This window comes from Micromys minutus, assembly GCF_963924665.1.
Source record: "Micromys minutus genome assembly, chromosome: 16".
Taxonomy (NCBI): domain Eukaryota; kingdom Metazoa; phylum Chordata; class Mammalia; order Rodentia; family Muridae; genus Micromys; species Micromys minutus.
In genome coordinates, this window is record NC_137985.1 from 19,259,616 (window position 1) to 19,278,682 (window position 19,067).

At 41.5% G+C, this 19,067-nt stretch overlaps 1 protein-coding gene across 2 annotated transcripts in view; it reads left to right on the forward strand.

Moving 5' to 3' along the window:
• BMPER (BMP binding endothelial regulator) overlaps nt 1-14,976 on the forward strand; it is a gene marked incomplete at its 5' end in the record, with an annotated part of 236,718 nt that extends 221,742 nt beyond the window's left edge. For both annotated transcript variants that reach the window (XM_080930012.1, XM_080930013.1), the window contains 2 exons: nt 5,640-5,770; nt 13,741-14,976. In XM_080930012.1, coding sequence (XP_080786138.1) covers nt 5,640-5,770; nt 13,741-13,922 — 313 coding nt within the window. In that variant the 3' untranslated portion in view covers nt 13,923-14,976. The remainder of the gene's footprint in view (nt 1-5,639; nt 5,771-13,740) is intronic.
• Between the last annotated feature and the right edge of the window lie 4,091 nt (nt 14,977-19,067).

A 19,067-nucleotide genomic window follows, 5' to 3' on the forward strand; every position in this document is an offset into this window, starting at 1 on the left:
GGTTGGTGTTGAACTTGTGTTCCGTCTGATTTTGCTCTGCTATCATTAGGACAAGCTTTCTTTTGATGTACCAGTCAGAAGGCAGGAGTAACATTGATCATAATCTGAGTACAATTAGGAATCCCTCTGTGAAGGCAGGGTGACTTCATGTTCTAATGGAGCTGGCTTCCATTAGCTAGCACCACCCAAGAGAACCTTCTACATTTAGGAAAGCTTCTGAGTTATCCAATGCAGTAGTTACCAGCCAAGCCTGTCCAGTGAGAATATACAAATGGATACAACTTAATCTCAGTATAATTTACTTATGCTATTTAGACAGCCACGTATGGGCTGTGGTTGCTACTTCAGAGCATTGCTGGAGGAAGTGGTGATGTTCTTGGCTCCCCTGCTAAGAAAGTGGCATGGATTGATCTGACCATAAGTGTTCACCCTGGTGTTAATAATTGGCTACTATAAAAGGAAATAAACATGTTTTCAAGGAGACATTAAACTAGAAATACTAACGCACACACACACACACACATACACACACACAGAGAGAGACAGACAGAGAGAGAGAGAGAGAGAGAGAGAGAGAGAGAGAGAGAGAGAGAGAGAGAGAGAGAGAGAGAGAAGACTGGGTGTTGAGATGGCTCCTGCCAATACGCTGTTACTTTTGGTGCCTCCTTTGACATTTGGCTGCTGATTGGCTGTGTGAACTACACACAGAGAGCATGCAGAGACATACCAGGAGCCAGGTGGATGAACGAGAAAGTCACTTCCATATACACTAGAAAAGATTGATGCAATAGATGCAAAATGCATCACAAAAAGGATGTTGGAGGCCCAATTCTCTTGTTATTTTTACTTATGTCATGCATGTAATATGTATGTATGTAAATGCATATATATTATATATTAGTGTAGAAGATAGTTTATTGCAGAGTAAAGAGGAGCACTCTCAAGGGGTGAGGGTAGACAACATCCAAAAGGGCCATCATGTGAATCCATATTTGAAACAGGTACCTTTTCAGAAGGGTTTTCTTGTGAAGATGATTGGCAGAACCACTTGAATCAAATCTGACAGGGGAGTCTTTGTTCCTTATAAGGAGGACATCAACTAGATAATCTTACAAGATGTAAATGGTTATCTGTTAGGGAACTTCTAAGACAGATCTATGACTCAGATCCCACTCTTGTGACCAGTACTCCAAGTCCCATAGTTACAGTCTTTGATTTTTAAAGTTGGTAGCTCTGAAGGAGGGCTCAGCCCTAATGGCTTTGAATCTTGCTAATGGAAAACTTCATGTCTAGCAAACCCCCTTAAGAACTGGAGCTCAGAATCATTTAGGAGTTGGACATCAATTTAATCTGACTAGTTCTGGCTAAAATGGGCAGAGACAGGTTTAGGGTCTCCACCTTCCACTCCTGTCCACTTGCAAGCCTTGGGGAACAATCAAAGACACCAATGCAATGCAATTGGACTGCTGAAGGGTCCTTTGAAATGAACAGGTTGTACTTGAGAACAATAAAATCAGGCATCAATTAGGAACACAAGTTCCCAAAACTCCAGCAACTACACCTCAGATTGTGATGGGTGTAACTTCATCATTATGAAAAGCTGCCTGCTTTTCACAGTGATGTCTGTCGTCACTTAAATTCTTTTCTGTAGCCAGACCATTGTAAAGTACCCATTTTGGCTGGCTGTGGTGGCGCACACCTTTAATCTCAGCATGCAGGGGGCAGAGGCAAGTGGCACTCTATGAGTTCAAGGCTAGCCTGGACTACAGAGTGAGTTCCAGGACATCCAGGGCTACACAGTTAAGCCCTATCTCAAAAAACCCAATAAAGTGAAATGGTGCCCATTTAGAAATGTAGGCAAAAGTGAAGAAAGTAGCTTTGGTTAGATTGAAATTAATCCTTAGCATCTCCTTTAAGAAGAGCTGGTCATCATGGAAATCAGGAAGTTCTGAAAGTGAAGAGGAGTTACTGACCCGGTTATTTTTTTGAGCCCTGTCTTGAGCTTAGACAAGGAAATAGTTTTCATCTTCATTATAGGGGGCCAGAAACAAATAATCATACAAATGTCCCTGAACAAAAGAGACAGAGAGCAAGGCATGGGTTTAGTAACAAACAGATAGCAAACTTTTACTCATCTGATAATTTGAACAAATTTAAGGTCACGTATGTATTGAGTTTCCCAAGGGTCTATGGGAGATACTTCATTAGGGAGGCTTCTCCTCACACAGCACTGAGGAATCCAGCTGGTGGTTGCTGGGACCTTGGTGATTGCATCTTCAAGATTAACACAAGGATCCTTCCTATTGATGATGATGTTTGAGTCGGAAGCCAACTGGCACTGGGGAATTCCTCATTCCAAAAACAACATCTGGGATTCTGGTCTGGAGTGTTTTCATTCTTAAGGTGGTAACCCTCCAGGACCCTGTCTTGTCACCCCAAGGGCAAGGGGCTTTATGAGGATGCCTGATCTTTGACCAGTTTCTTCTCCACTGACTTGTTTAGTGATAGACACAGCATTTATTTTTTCAGTCAGTTTTCTCTGAGAGAGAAGCCATCAGAAAATCTTGAATCTCCCTCTAAGAATTTAGAAGTTTTACACAAAATTCTTTCTCTTTTCCACTCTCTCTGCCCTTCTTTATGCCCCCATTGTTATTAAGTGCTTTACAGAGAAAACCCAAGAATAGGCAGGTAGTTCTACCTTCAGAACCTTTCTGGCAAAGCTCATTGTAGAAGCCGTTCTCCCAACTGGAACAACGACAGCTGAATCTCTTGACACACTATTTATTAGAACACAATCAGTACACAAAAATGTTGTAAAAGCAGAAATATAGAAGGCATAAATTTCAGTAACAGTAAAAGTCATTAAAATTTTAATGGATACTTAAGATAAAACCCGTATATTAGGTGTGATAAACATGAATGGAACAATTGAATAATCGCCCATTCCCCCTCCTGAAATTGGTTTGAAGTACATTTCAAGATGCTTTGAGTTTGCTGATAATTAATTCCTTTGAGACCAGCAAAAGCATGTATAATTATTCTGGTATCTGTTCCATCTGTCTGGATGTCAAGGTCACAGGATCAGGAGGGCAGTGTGAGGATAGCACAAGTGAATAGAATCAAAGTTTGTATCAGCAGGTCCTTGAGAGCCTGGAGATATTTTAGCAGAATTATTAAAAAACTGAGGCAAATCAAGGAATCCTGTCAACTTCTCAGATTATTTCAGTTTATCTTACAACTCACATTCCCTAATTATGACTTAAATACTTATATATTCTATGCTTCTTTTGGTATTTAGCATTATCAGTCATGAGATATATTAATTAGAGAGAGTTAAAAATTAACGAGGGCTCTTATTTCACCACCCCAAGATGGCTACTACGAACATTTGAGCATATCTGTTTGGTTTAACTTTGTCTCTATGATTATACGATGCCAAATTTAATACTGCTTGGTATTTTAGTGTTTCCAAAACATCAGTGCAATGGCTGTAGAGTATTTATTGAACAGTCACCAAAGTTTGTTTAAATGTATCCCTGTTGTGGGCAATGTAGGTTACTGCCTCTTTTCTTAGACTTTATTGTTCTGAAAAATCGTTCTGCCCAAAGACTCTGTTCACAAAGTTACTCCTTTAGGTGTAAAATTTTTCAGTTGAAAAATAAAAACACTTGTTCGTACCACCCCTTTCCCATATATCTTCATCACTGACCAGGGCTATTAGTTGCCATCCTACCTGCACCAGGCCAATGAAAGCTGTGTCTACAGGGAAAAGACATCTTCAGAGGCCACAAAGAGGTAGGCAGAAGCCTATGAGAGATGCAAAGTAGGAATGACAATAAAGATAGAGCCTGGTCCAGCCAACAGTGCTGTCTGTGGAGTCTGAACATGATGAAGATAGATAGATGTGAGGTTTTCTGGAATGAAAACTGAAACAAGAGAGGAGATGAGGTTGAGGAGGCTGTGAGGCAACATGGAGTGGCTTCTTTCAGAACAAGACTAATCTGGCTTTGCCTTGGAAATCTAGAGGCAGCATCCACAACAAAGACACAACTGTGTATTCGGGGCCTGGATCCATTTGCTGGAATATGGTTTCACAGGATCTCTTTAATGAAGATGCAGCAAAGTATAAAGAAATGCACTTTGACCACTACAGAAATGAGAGAAATCAGCTTCTCGGCCCTGGCATTTGTGTCTAAGGCAACAGTCACCAGTGAAATGCAAAAGGCTCTTTTTGTCTCAGCCTTGGGTCTCCTTGTCTGTTAGTCTTTATTTCTCAAGACTATGTTTGAGAGCTGGACTGCACTGGTATGCTGGACTACCACCAGTTCTGAATGTACTCTCTGCTCTTTAGCTCTTGTTCATAGCCAGGTGGAATACCAGCTAGTACCTAGGCCTAACTGACCTTTCTCTCCAACCAGCCGATTACATGTCCCACAGCAAGAAAGACATCTGCATGTTGGCACTGGAGGGCCATGTCCTGAATACTTTTCAGGATCATATGTGCTACTTAAAATCTTGATTATTTTTATGCATCCAGCCTTGAAATTGGTTCAGCAAAGAAGGAAATTGCTGAACAAAGTCAAGGGGAAAAAAAAGTAAGATTAGCTTAATTTTATTAACCTTGGATTTCTCTTACATAAAAGTCAACATAGAATTGTTGAATGGTACATTTGCCTGCAGTAGTGAGGAATTTAGCATGGTGTGAGAAATATAGAACGGTCAAAGACAGGAAGCAATTTTGATTTGCTCCTTCACCACTTAGAAGTATGAGTCAGGGCACATTTATTTATGTGAGTAAAACGATCTCTTCATTTATGACATGGGAGCTCTGCTCAGTAGGCCTTGTTTATTATTCTGTGACAGGCCATCTGGCACAGCATTTTGTAAACTGTAATAGTCTATCGTGATAGAAGTTCATTTGATGCTTGTCTAGTCAAGACATTTGAGAATTTGTTTGCCTTTACACACATTTCAGAGTAATTGATATCTTGGGTCTTTCATTTTCATATTTAAATTTAAGCTGGAGATACCGATTCAATACTCTTCCCCACTCAACCTAACTACAGATCTGAGATGTTTGCTTTCTTGGGAATGTATTAACTATACCGTGAAGATGAGACTGGGATGCAAGACCTTGGGAGAGTAAATGTTAATTGCACATCCCAAAGCTATGGGCTTTCAGGCTTTTATCAAGTTACTTGGTGTTCTCGGCTCTGTTAGAGTAGAGCCAACCATTTTGTGTGTCATTGCAGTCACAAATGGCACAAGAGTTTGTCAGTGCAGTTTATAGTCAATGGCTCTTTACATCTATGGTAGTTAAAATGAAGTCAAATCAGATACCCTGTTGCTTAGTGGCTCCAGCTACATTCCAACTCCTTAGCAGACAAATACAGAGAGCGGTGACTTCCTTAAAGATTGGGAATATTAGAACATTTAACATGGCAACATGTTCTTTGGCATAATCCTCTCAAAGAATGAAACCCTGATATCACAGTATTTAGACTCATTAAACAGGGTTGTCTACAGAATTTTTATCCTTATATTTAGGTATCCACACAACCTTTTCTCACAGATATCTTTTCAAGGCTTTGATAATTTGATATATTAAGATAATATTTTCTCTCTGTTGTGATCCATAGGTCTTGTGTAACAGACATGTGTGAATGTCCAGTCCATAAAAACTGTTACTGTGAGTCATTTCTGGCATATACCCGTGCTTGCCAGAGAGAAGGCATCAAAGTGCACTGGGAACCTCAGCAGAACTGTGCAGGTAAGAAAGGCCTGGAGGGGCCATCTAACACTAGGTCATTGTCACTGTCAGGATCACAATGGAGAGGAGAGCCATGCAGGTGCTGGTGTGAACAATCCATGCCCCTCCTTGACCAATGGGAAATCCCATTGGTGATTCAACTGGCTTGCAACTTGATAAAACACAGGAGTTTCCCATGGGGCAGAATAGACAGCACTTAAGACAAATGTCTTGTGACATGCACCTTTTAACAATTTAAGGATTTCCACTGTTGCAAAATCCTCCCAACTTCAAGCTAACAGCTGGATGTGCTTAGAACATGAACGGTCACAACTAGCTTGGATCATGTGTGGAACAAAAGAGATTCAGGACCATTACAGTCATCTAAGGTCTTCAGGATAAACATGATCTGATATAATAGGTTGAACAAATAACAGAATGTTTCTCTCTCTTGGATAGGGAGATTCCTAGAGCAGTACGTATTAGCTCCCTGTCCTCATTAACATCTCATTTGATATATGTAAAATAGAAGTTCTTCTTCATTCCAAAATACATATTATAAAGTGGCTATACACTGGGCATTGTGCTAGATGCCGTGGGTATTATACGAGAAGAGTTCCTCCTGGTCATTAAAGTGTTGTGAGAGAAGACAGAAACAAAGACTTACAACACTTGAAAACAGTTGAGTATGGAAAAAGAACAAACAGTGCAGAGTTGGAGAAGGCAAATGGAAACTGATGCGTAGCCGCTTGAACAGTGTAGAGAAGTAAATTTTCTTAATAGATATGGTGCATTAACGTGATGTTAAAGGACCAAGGGGAGTCAAGGAAACAAGATTGCACAACAAGAACCACCAAGGGGGAAGAGCCACAGAACAGCAAACCCCCAGTGCTTCTCACACTGTAAAGCAGTAAGTTCTGGCTTGATCCTGATGATCAAGGGAAAGGGGAACACACATGAAAATGGGTGGAGAGGAAGCTAGAATGTACCTCAAGCTTTAAAGACCTTGGAACGGAATCTAGCTTTTGTTTTAAGAAAAGTGGAAACCAGTAAGAACGTAAAAAACTAACTTTTATAGTGTGGTGCAGAGAAATAGATTGAAGAGAGCCCATACTGAACATAAGGCTGAGCAAGGTCCACCTTAGGAGTCATGGTCTAAAACTGATGGTGGCATGAATTAAGATAATGGTGATGTCCACCATGGAGATAAGGGAATATTATGCAATTTTACCATGCCAAGCTATGAATATTGTAGTGTGTGCATGGACCACCTTAAAGAGTGTCCAGCTCACAGAAGTTTACTCAGTGATAGCCAGTGCTACTTAGAGTTGAAGGTAGCAAGACTGAATACGTACTGTCTAAGCTCAAGTACTCGGAAACTCTTTAGTACAAAGGGCCAGATTTGGCAAGAAGTAACAAGCCTTGGATTTTCATAACGACAAGGTAGTCCTAACAGCCTTAGCTCAGACCGTAAATGAGAAGGCAGTTGATGCCACCCATAGCCAAGGCTGATGAGAAATGATGCAAGTGGCTCAGACTTACAGCTCCTATGCTAGGTTGAATATGGGAGAGTGATGCTTGTTTAGGATTGCCTCTCTCTTGCCATCATTAATCTTACCACCTTGCTTTGAGTTCTCTTTCCCTTAAATCTTCCAGAAAAAAAATGAATAAAATAGATAGAGGCAAGCACCCATCCATCCTGCTGTATTAGAGGCTCAGACGGATTCTGTCCGTTATATTAGCTGGTGTGGTGCTTTGGTTCAGATCTTAGTGGAAGCAGGATATATGAACCCTCTCCCTGTGGCCCAGGGTGGTACTGAGCATCATTCCAGTGCACATGATGCATTTGAGGACTTCACTTTTAATGTTCACTTATTCACTTCAGAGACTGAATTCTTTTAGCAGTAGCAAAGGAATGCACTCCCAATATTAATTCCACAGATGCAAGGAAAAGGACCACCAACCCAAACCAGGCCCGAATTAGTTAAAGCAAACAACTAATCAAAAACAAAAAAAAATTTTTTTTAAAGAAATTCATGTACATAGGGTGGCTCAAAAGGCAGGGTTTCAGAGGTCAGCATTGGGCACGGAGAAGATTTTTATAGGTCAGGAGTAGGAAGTTTCCAAATTGGGGATTTGGAAGGCAAAAGGGCAGGGTTACAGAACCAGCACATACGCACAAATTCATTATAACGGCATTCTGAAGAAAAGACAGGGTGGCAAGTTGGTCCTAACAATATGGGCATATCAACATTTTAAAATAAAGTCATGGTTGCCCTTTATGTTGGATTTAATCATAAATAAGGATGAAACTAGTTTATCTTTACTGTAAGATGGCTTTGAAGCCTAAGATTGAAGCAGGCTGGTTTATCACCTGAAATGTTCTATTTACCTTTCAAAAATTAGTACACACACACACACACACACACACAAACACCCATGGCACAAACATGTACACAAGCACACACAGACACACACACACATACACGCACGCACTCACGCATGCACTAGTGCATGCACAACACACAACTTCCACAGACTGTCAATTGACACATTGAAAAATAGATTTCCAGAGCTTGGTGTACCTTTCATAGAGTTTTATTCAGATTCATCTAGGATAATAGAAGACTGTAAGAATACAATTTACTTGGTTTCAGCTTCTCAGTGCTCTCAGTCATGATAGCATTTAAGGGTGCCCAGACAGAAAAGTGGTTTCTAGTGTAAAAAAACTTGGGACTTGAACAAATGAGGAACAAATGAGGAAGGAAACTCAAAGTGCACACACAATCTACATTTGAAAGGTTCTCCTGGCAGATGGCCTTGTTGGGCATCAACGAGAGGAGAGGCCTTTGGTCCATTGAAGGCTCGATGCCCCAGTGTAGGAGAATGCCAGGGCTGGGAGGCAGGAGGGGAGTGGGTGGGTGGATAGGGGATCATCCTCTTAGAGTCAGGGGGAGGAGGAATGTGATAGGGGAATTCCAGAGGGGAAACCGGAAAAGGGGATAACATATGAAATGTGAATACAGAATAAAAAAAGAGAGAGAGAGAAAGAATCTCCTGGATTTTAGCACCATCACTGCTGTTTTCATGCCACTACCTGTACCCAGAGGGTCTAATGCAATTCAAGTTAAGCCTGAGAATTACTAAGTAAAATTCAATAATACTAATAACTATAGTGAACCTTTGCTTAGTAACAACCATCTCTAGATTCTGCTATTTTTTTCCCTAGTAGCATTTCCTTTGCTGAAGAGTGTACTAGCCTTTTAGGATGTATCCTATTCATGGCCATGAAAACCTAGATGGTCACACTATGAACTCTACCATGTCTTATTTATAAAGATTTTGAGAACCTAGATATCCTCCTGTGAATTCTCCAAGTATAGTTGGAGGACCTACTTATGAATTCTGCCATGGTTTGTTGATACAGATATTGAGTCTTTGAATGTTGAGCAATTTACTCATGGCTTAAGAGCTAGAAAGTGGGAAGCGAAGGTAACTGGAATCACTCTAAGAACTCAGAGGAGCAAAATAACTAAAGGAAAGGGACGAATAAGGCTGGTTCTTCACTAACTTCAGTCACTTGATTCCTGGTAGGTGTTTCTTAGGACCATCTGGTTCCATAAAAATGGATGCTGACCCTTGTATCTTACAGTGCCAGTCTTAGCAGAATATCTACCCCTTACCTACAGCTGACAGTAACTGTCATTACACATTTATCAACAGATTTAACACATGGAAGAGTTGCTGCTTTCTGTACTCCTCCAGAGCTGTGGATATTGGGTTTTGCTTGAACAATTGTTTACCTCTTTCCTTGATTCCTCATCTCACAGCTGTTTCTAGTTACTTCTCTACATCCACACTGTCCTGATAATATACCTGGAACCTATCTTTGGCTGACTGGATGCCTCCTGTAAATTCATGAGGAAGAGTTGGGGATTGTGACCATCAGTCAGCATCCGTGCGAAGGACTGAAGCCTAGAAACATCTTAGTTCCAGAGGAAACAGAGAGTGGCTTATTGAACAAATTGGCAAACCTTTGAGTAACATCTTTACGTATCACTCTAGCTGATGAATGTCCCTACATGCTACAAGAATACTAAGACTTGCTGCTATTCTTGACAGTTTCCTGGTTTAAAGAAAAAAAATTTAAACAAATGAAATCCATCAAAGGCATACAGGGAAAGCAAATCATATGTATGTTTAAAAATTATATTTTCCTTTTGTGCATTTGAATAAACAAATGGATTCATAGAGGGTAAACAAGGGATCCAGTCGGTGCTTGGTTTCTAGGATCATCTTCACATTGTGCTGAAAGGAAGCTAAGTCTGATAGTTTCCTTCTTCAGCTTAAAATCTGCCTAAGCTTTTTCCTTACAGTATGTTGTAAGGGCTTCTGTATTCTCTGGCCCTGGTCTGATGCTCTCCCTTTCTCTTTCATCATTCTCCCTCTCAAAACGCCACACCTACTCAACTACCAAGGCAAGAATCACCCCTTATCCTGTTCAACCATCACACCTGTGTTACCTGGTCAGGTCCACACTAATCTCTGAGTAATGAATCCTTTTACCAGGGAAGCTCTTTCTAATGTTTTTGGTTACAAGTTTCTGAAGATGATGATGATGATGATGATGATGATGATGATGATGATGATGATGATGATGATGATGATGATGATGATGATGATTTGTGCTGCAAGTATTCAAACCGAGGACCTTGCATGTATGTGTTAAGTGGATACTAAACGATGTCCACCAGCCTCCTGTTTACTTTACCTCCATGGGATTTTTTTCTCTTCAAGTCTCCCTTGATCTCACCCAACACTCAGTGTTGAGTCAAAATTTTCTCTCTTCCACTGTGTTTTGCTTTCATTCTCTGGAACTGTTCGTCTTACATCATATTATGGCTCTGCGTATGTGTCAGTGTCCCCTCTCTGCTTCTGAGCATCTGGATGTCAGAGATGGTGTCTGGCTCACATCTGTTCCCTAAGCTTCATATGGGATACTCAATAGATGTTTATTGATTTAATTTGAATTGAAGCTTCGATGACATTCTATGACAAATCTTGCTTGGTCTTTCACTTTTTTCATTTTCTACAGCCTACGTTCTACTCTATGTATGTGTGCTATGGAAAAGATAAGAGACCCTTGATGGAAGCTAGATGGGGGGGCTAGAAAAAAGAACAAGGATTTTAGGACAGAGGACACGGGATAAGTCATATCTATAAGGAAAGGAGATGATGGGAAAGAGGGGATGCTTCTGAGAAATGTCCCCGTAACAGCAAGAACTGAAGGGGACAAAGCATTGAGTGGAAAAAGGCTCAAAGACAGGCAGAAAACAGGAGTGTGGAAATGAACCTGACAATCAAGAAAGAAAATCCACATTGGACATAGAGGAAAAGGTTTGATGACCTTAGAATGAAGCCACCAAAGTCAGGAACAAGCTGAACAAACAAGCAGATATAAATAATCTATCAAGAACAGGCTGGAGTATTCCCTGTGATCGGTCGTGTGTCAGAACCCTGAGGTACAGGGGTAAGAGCTCTGCCCTCAGGAGCCCAGGCCTCGCTTCAGTTTCTCATCGAGACTTTTAGAATCATTTAAATCTATAACTATACAGCATATGCTGCAAAGGCAGAAGAAAGTTTTGAAATATATGACTATAAATCGATATATTTTCAAAGAACTACAAGGAAATCCAATGAGTTTCTCTAAGAATCACAGCTGCAGGGCTCAAAACATAGCTCAGTCTGCAAAGTCCTTGACTTTCTTCTCAAGGACAGGAGTTTCATCAGAATCCACATTAAATAAAACAAAACATACGATCATACTGGAGCAACTCATATATACATACACACTCTCACAAACACCTTCACACATATTTACACAACTTCAACCTCACATACTCAAGACATAACTGCATGCACACAGATATATACACTCCTACACACTGTTTCTCTGTTGCTCTGTTTCTCTGTTTCTCTCTCTCTCTCTCTCTCTCTCTCTCTCTCTCTCTCTCTCTCTCTCTCTCTCTCTCCTTCCCTCCCTCCTTCCCTCCCTCCCTCCCCTCCTCCCTCTTTCTCTCTTCATCTCACACACACATACTTCCCTGTTATTGGACAGTTCAAACAAACAAGCAAGTATAATGTCAAATGTCCAAGTGCTGTGAGATCCAGAGAAAAGAAGGGGGTCTGGGGTTTTCAGAAGCTATTTGAAGGAGGTGGCATTTGAATTTAGATAAGAAATTAGATTGGACAAAGAATTAGCGATAATGATAGAAGGTTTGGAGCTCTATAACTAGAAAACAGAGATAAAACTGGAAGTGGAGCTGGGAAGGAAAGGGGAGCACACACGAGAATGTCAGGGGAACAGGTTAGGATGCAATTTTAATATTTAGTGCTGAGATCAAGGACAGGTGCCCAAGAGATGAGTGCATCTGTAAAAAGGTTATCGAGGAACCGGAGGCCACATAGTGTCCTACACCAAACAAAATGCCTGAATGGCTTTTCAGTGACTGAAAGCTGTCAGGGTGTCAACAGTGACCACTGAAAACTTCGGAAGGAACAGCTTCAGTAAAGCAGAGGGTGATGATGGGGATGGGTTCATGGTATTAGGGGATCACCAAGTGGGGCTACATGGCTGTAATTTCTCCCCAAACTGGCATTTGAGAGGAAGAGGGACGTCCAGCCTGCACTGGGATCAGAGATGACTTCGTTTGACAGAGAGGGAGAAGATGAATGTGCCAGCAGCAGGCTAGCCGAGGGAGTTACAGAGGGGACAGGCAGGACTCTCACTCAGCCGGTCTGTGTGATGACAGGCAGTAACTCTGGCCTTGACCCAAGTCATCCAGACAGGAACAGGTTCCATGCTGTGGATCAGGATGTGCACCAGCAGAGCTTGAGCAGGACAGTGTTGGGAACACAGAGGACCTTCCTTTTCTCACCTGCTTTGGGAGCAATGGTTGCCCATCCTGCAGTGATGAGGAACATGGATATGAAAGCTATTTATAGGTATAGTCTCAATCTTGACTGCATGTTAAAATCACCAGTCTGTCTGGTGGGGCAAAGGGGAGCATTTCTTTTACATGGTTAACATCCTGGTCCCACCTTACCATCTTCAGAGGCTTTTCTGATTGAGTTTATCTGAAGCCTGGCCCTGCTCTCACTAGCTCTGCAATAATTTCCAGCCATGACCATTATTGTTTTAGAGAAAGGTAGCAACATTGATGCAGACCATATGTAGACTGATTTTCAGCTAGGGGCCTCCCAAATTATTAAGTATGTACAATGAAATTTTCAGCATCTCAGAAAATATTATTTATTTCACTTGTAAGTTAACAAAAGCATCAGATTTGTAGGACTTGCCTGTGTCATCCTATCTGCTTTAGTACTTTCTGACCCAGCAGCCAGCCAGCTGCTGCCTTTCTGTGGTTACACATCTGACTCTTCTACCTCGGAAACTATCCTAACTTTGATCCAACTTATCTCAGGTTGATTTATTCGACATATAATCACTTTGGTTTAAAGTGTGCCACATTTCAAATACTCCCAGATTCATGTGTGTGTGTGTGTGTGTGTGTGTGTGTAATTGTATTCTTTGAATATCAAAATAGTTGCGTGTGATTTTTTCCCTCATAACTTAGTTATGGTTAATTGTGATGGTGTGTTGTGGTAATTAAACACCCTTTTCAATTTTCCAACAGCCTTGCAAATTGATGGTCTCTCTTACGTAGAAATGGAAAGCTCCAATTACTATTTTTGTTGTTTTAAGGTTCCTTGGCCCAGGGAACAGGTCTTTGGGTTTGTGAATTCCTAAGGTCTTCAAAACAAAATGTTACCCTTCCTTATTCGATCATTAAAATCTAACTCTGAGCTTTGACCAGGGCAGAGTTTCTGCATAGCCCACAAAACTTGTCTCTTGCAGAAGGTGAGCTACCATGGCCATTTATTTATAACCCCTTTGTTCCCTCTTTTCTTTTTTCTTTTTCTTTTTTTAGCTACGCAGTGCAAACATGGTGCTGTGTATGACACCTGTGGCCCGGGATGTGTGAAGACATGTGACAACTGGAATGAGATCGGCCCCTGTAATAAACCCTGCATAGCAGGTTGTCACTGCCCAGCAAATCTGGTTCTTCATAAGGGACGCTGCATCAAGCCAGTCCTCTGTCCTCAGCGATGACCTCTGTTCTAGTCCATGAGACTTTGAAATCCAGTGTCTTTGACACTGACACGGAAGAGCCAGTGAAGGACTGCAGTATTTGTGTGCCTGATTCTGCAAATACACAGAGTATATATGTGTACATATATATAGATATATAGATATATTCAAAACATTTCATCATTTATATAAACTATAGGTGGATTATTATATGTATATTTTTTGCTATAAGACATGTATTATTTCTAGAATCCTAATACCTAAGCCATTGGATGCATCCTATAAGTAGACAGGTGCTTTTAATTTAATAATGTGGCATGCAGACTCATCAGGTATCTTTAACAGAGCGTGTTCAGGGGACATTCTGGGGACATTTCCTAAGAGCACTCATGCCTGCCTGCATTCATTTAAGATTTGAGTCAGGATCTTTAAGTGAGATCTTCTTGGAGAAGGGTACTTTGTCTAGTGGTATTTCATATTTCCAAAGACTGGCATGAATGCCCAAGAAGGATAGCATGAGGTCAGGGAGGGGCCCTAGTGAGTGCAAACCGAGGGGTGTCTGCCAGATTTCACTGGGTCAGAGCTGGATATTCTTCCCCAAACTGGATAGTTGCCAAGGAATATGTATTTTTTTCACTAGCATATTGCCAAATTATTTCTTTTTAGTTTTGCATATCTCATGAGTCCCCCCCCATTATTTATGTGTGCAATGGATGTGACCAATTGTATGTCATGCACTGAAGTCAAAGGCTGTCTGGGTGATATCGTATTAAACACAAAAAGCTATTTGCAGAAAACATTGCACCACATGTAAAAAATCTTGGAGCTAGGGGCCATCTATGATTTTTCACTATCTCATGATGTATAAAAATGAAAGCCCTTGGCTGTTCTGTCTCATTACTGTCAGGTGTGGTTTGGTAGGTATTGGGCAGGAGAGAAGGGTCTGCTGACCAGTTGTTTTAGCCTCATTTTGACAGAGAATTGTTTCTGTATTTGTTCTAATTTACTGATGTTACTAATGGTTATTGGTTTTTGCTTCCTGTTGGATAAATAAAAATGTCAAGAAGCAAACACAACAACAACAACAACAACAACAAAAAAAAAAAAACCATCCCCAACTCACTGATGTTGAAAAATAAAATGTTCTGCATTGTAGTAAATAAAGGGCTTAAGATTTAAACAAACACGGTTTTTAATTCCGGGTGTTTTGTGTTTTTATAAACTGGCTGTATTAACTTAGTTTTAATAATTTTATTTAGATATCATTTGTATGCCCTCCTTTCATTTTCTTTTAAAATAAAACACACTTTGAATAGACAATAGAAAGTACTAAAAGTATACTAGAATATTGCCCTTGCTTATGAAAGGCATATGCCATGACTTTATGTACACTCTTGACAGCTAAGGTACTAATTTGTATTTTTTTCTTCTTGAAATGCCTCTTGTGTTTGGATCTGGACAAAGTTAATGCACACAGTCATCAGTGACCGCTGAGGGCCACCACCTCGTCAGGTTGGAATTGTCACCATGTCCTAACTTGCTGTTTACAAATAGGATGCTAGAAGCTCCTCCCAGCACATACAGTTAAGACACAGTCTCTCTCTCTCTCTCTGTCTCTCTGTCTCTCTCTCTGTCTCTCTCTCTCTCTCTCTCTCTCTCTCTCTCTCTCTCACACACACACACACACACACACACACACACCCTTACTTGGCCTTGAATATGAATGAACTGCTCTGACAGGAAACTATTAACTGGCAGGGTCAGTAAAACCCTCTTGAAGAAGTAAATAAAGCCTGAGGAACAGCCGCCTAGCACTGTTGACAGCTCTGTTTGGACAGTATTGAGCTTGTGCATTGTGGAGTTCCCATCCACTTCCCCCTCCATTCCTGTCATTCCCAGTCATCTGGATCTGACAGGCACAAGCATGTGCTCTGGGAGGCAGTGTGGAAGGAACTGCCTTGGGGGACAAGCACCCGGATATTTTAATTAACAGTCTCCTCCCAATGTAACTCTCAGGAGCAAACAAGAGCAGGCTTTGATTCTAAATCCTTACGTGCAAACCTCTGGGGACTTGGCATTTAAATTCTGAAAAAGGGACAACATTCAACTGTCTGAGAGGAGCAACTGGAAAAGGAAGTAGGGTGGGTAATTATGCTGACTCTGATTTAGGCAAACCGGACATTTAAATGACTTAAACATACATGAGATCCATCCTGTTTGTGGTTTTCCTGCAGATTACTCTGAGCAACCTAAGTCTGAAAGGTGAATGACTGGAATAAGGGAGGGGAATGCGTATTTAGAGAGGAGACTTGAAGAGTAGGAAGAATGTGTGAAGCAGTTATTGGGAGAAAGCAGGCAGTTTTGAACCTGTCCCATGGCTGTGACACAGAAAGGCAATAAGGGAAGTGTGCACAGGTGTGTGCATATAGGAAGGGGTGGAGAAGGTACGAGGCATCTTCAGAGGAGGAGGGCACCCCACCCCAGGCATCCCAGGGTTCTTAGGGAAAACTCTAGGGCAGGAAGTTTTCCAGTTTCTTATAGAAACTGCTCACGCTCTCTGTGGTTCCCGTTTGGGAGAAAGCATGCTGAAGACACCGCAACTGAAAGGAATTTACTATGCAAAAGGTGCTTGTGTGTGTGTGTGTGTGTGTGTGTGTGTGTGTGTGTGTGTGTGTGTGCTCATGTTTGTGTTCACCTGGGAAAGCATGCTTGCATATTGGCAGGAATGAAGTATTCTGATCGTTTAAGGCTCTGGTAACTGATTAAAGAGGGAGGAGCTGCTGGGGTGTAAGACCTGAAACGGAGACATGACAAGGTTTCTCATACCTGAGAGCTGTGAGTGAGGGCATCCTGCCAAGCCGCCCCTCTTCCACTGTCTCTGTGTGATCTGTTTCTTTGACCTGTCTGGGAATACCACTGGAAGGAAAAAGCAAGAGCCTTTGGTGGGAGTTCCCTCCAAGCCCCAGTGTTCCATGCTCAGTGAGGAGCTGCAGTTACAACCCCCTGGGGAGTCTTCGTATTAACAGAATAGAGCAAGTGTTCTGAATGGAGCATATATTTCAGCTCTCTGATGACTAAGGTGTGGCCCGATGGAATAGAAGGCACCTGCGGTCCAAACAGCTGGTCCCGATAGTCAGCATCACCAGCTCTGCTCATACCTAGGGATAAAGATCCTGGGTTCACAGCTCACACGGGGTTCTGCTGGAGCAATTCTGTCTTGTTTTAGTCATTCTGTGTCGTGAGTCATCTTGAGCCTTGACTACTTATATAAGACGCCTTTGCTTCTAGCTGCAAGTTGGATTATTATGTATTTCCCTGAAGGGTCACTGAACAGCGAAGATTGTGGCTTTAGAAAATGTTTTTGGGGGTGAAAAAAATCAACTTTGACTCCAAAGGTATAAATACTATTTATTACACTCTCTCTATTGCACATTCCAGCACGGAATTGGAGGATCAGGTCCAGGACAGCCTCTCTTGGCCTCAGTGTTGAAATGGGCGTCACATCAGAGGAGGAAGTAGCTTGTAGTAGGCAGTTTGGTGCCCCTGTGCACTCGGGGTAGGCACCCTGTGACAGACACGTGACTTCCTCATTGCTCATACGCTTTTCTAAAGGGGATTGTCCACTCTGTAAGTGGTCTGGCTCTGTAACTCAAAGAGTCGGACCAGTGAGACTTTCTACTGACCTTGTTTGTTTACTTCGTTTGTGCTAATTGACTGAGGAAAAAGCAAAAAGAGCTGGAAGGAAAAGGAAGGACTGGATGACAGGATTCTCTACAGCTTCTGCCACTCCAACACATCTGGAGCTTCAGCAGGGAGCGGGGACAGTACAGGATGCACAGCGGATCAGACAGCGAAGCATTCTCCGTTCTGTTGACCGCAAGCTTGACAATGTTTCTTTCAATAGTACCAATGCCGCCCACGCAGTCCATTTAGGTAATGATTCCAAAGAGCTGTCCCCAGTCTCTTATTTTCTAAGGTGTGTTGGGGAGAGTCTTTCAGACAGCTTGGGAACAGCTGGGCACCCCACTCAGAGGTCCTAGCATGAGAGTACAGAACTCAAAGAGGTGCTGCTTGCCGCTTGAAACCCTAGCAACTGAGGACAAACTTAAAATACTTTGTCTTTGCATTCTGTAGCTTCGGCTTGGGTGGCTGGAATTCTTAGGTTTGTGAACTTTGGGGTGTCAGCCAGGGGGTAGAGCTTCTGTCCTGCTGTTCCCGGGGCTCCCAATGAATCCACCAGTGTCTTCCTTTTGTTTGAGAATGGGGAAGACAGCAAAAGATGAATGGATTATTTTCCCCACCCCACCCCCTGCCCAATAATTTTCTTTGAAATTGGTATTTCTTTCCTTTAATTTTACTTTGAGAAAAACTATAAAAGTGTCAGGGAACAGTATGGTATAACCGATTTTAATTTTTGCTCTAACAAAACATGATAATAAAATAAAACAAGATAATTTGCAAACTTCGGGACTTTTACATTCTACTAGATTCAAGTTCTATTTAATCGTACTTCTTGAATGTAAATTTTATTATTTCCAATTTATTCCAAGTGCATTAATTTTCAGTGCAATTTTCCTAAGCAGAATGTCTTTTTTTTTTTTCTTAAAAAAATTGTATTCATGATTTCTCATGTGCAGGATTAGCTTATTTGGATTACCTACCCTGTTAGGAGGACAAGCACATTGAAATGTCTGCCTGAATAATATCTATGCATGTTGCCTTTCACATTCAATATATCATTTATCATATTTATATCTGTTATGCATGTAACTTCCTTCCTTCAGTTCTGCTCTTCCATACAGAACCACATGATATATTTCACTATGACGTGAAGCCCAACAGGATTCTGGGCGCTTAGGTAGCAGGGATGCCACTGGTAACCATAGAGATCCTGCACCACAGCCTGAAAGGGGCTGTTCCAGCAGGGGTTGTTGTAGGTAGAATTTTATCTGTGTCATCTTTAAAACACCAGAAGGAAATGAAATGTAGTTCTGAGACACTAATCCCAGTTACACATGTGAATGGGGTCCCAAAATCTAAGAATGGTGAGCTAGCACCCAAATGCAAGACAAAACCCCCTTCCAGCTGTCCTCACTGAAGTGATGGAAAGACTATTGGGATTAGATGGGCTGCGTTTGACTAGTCCGGTCCTTGGGCAGTGAGCAG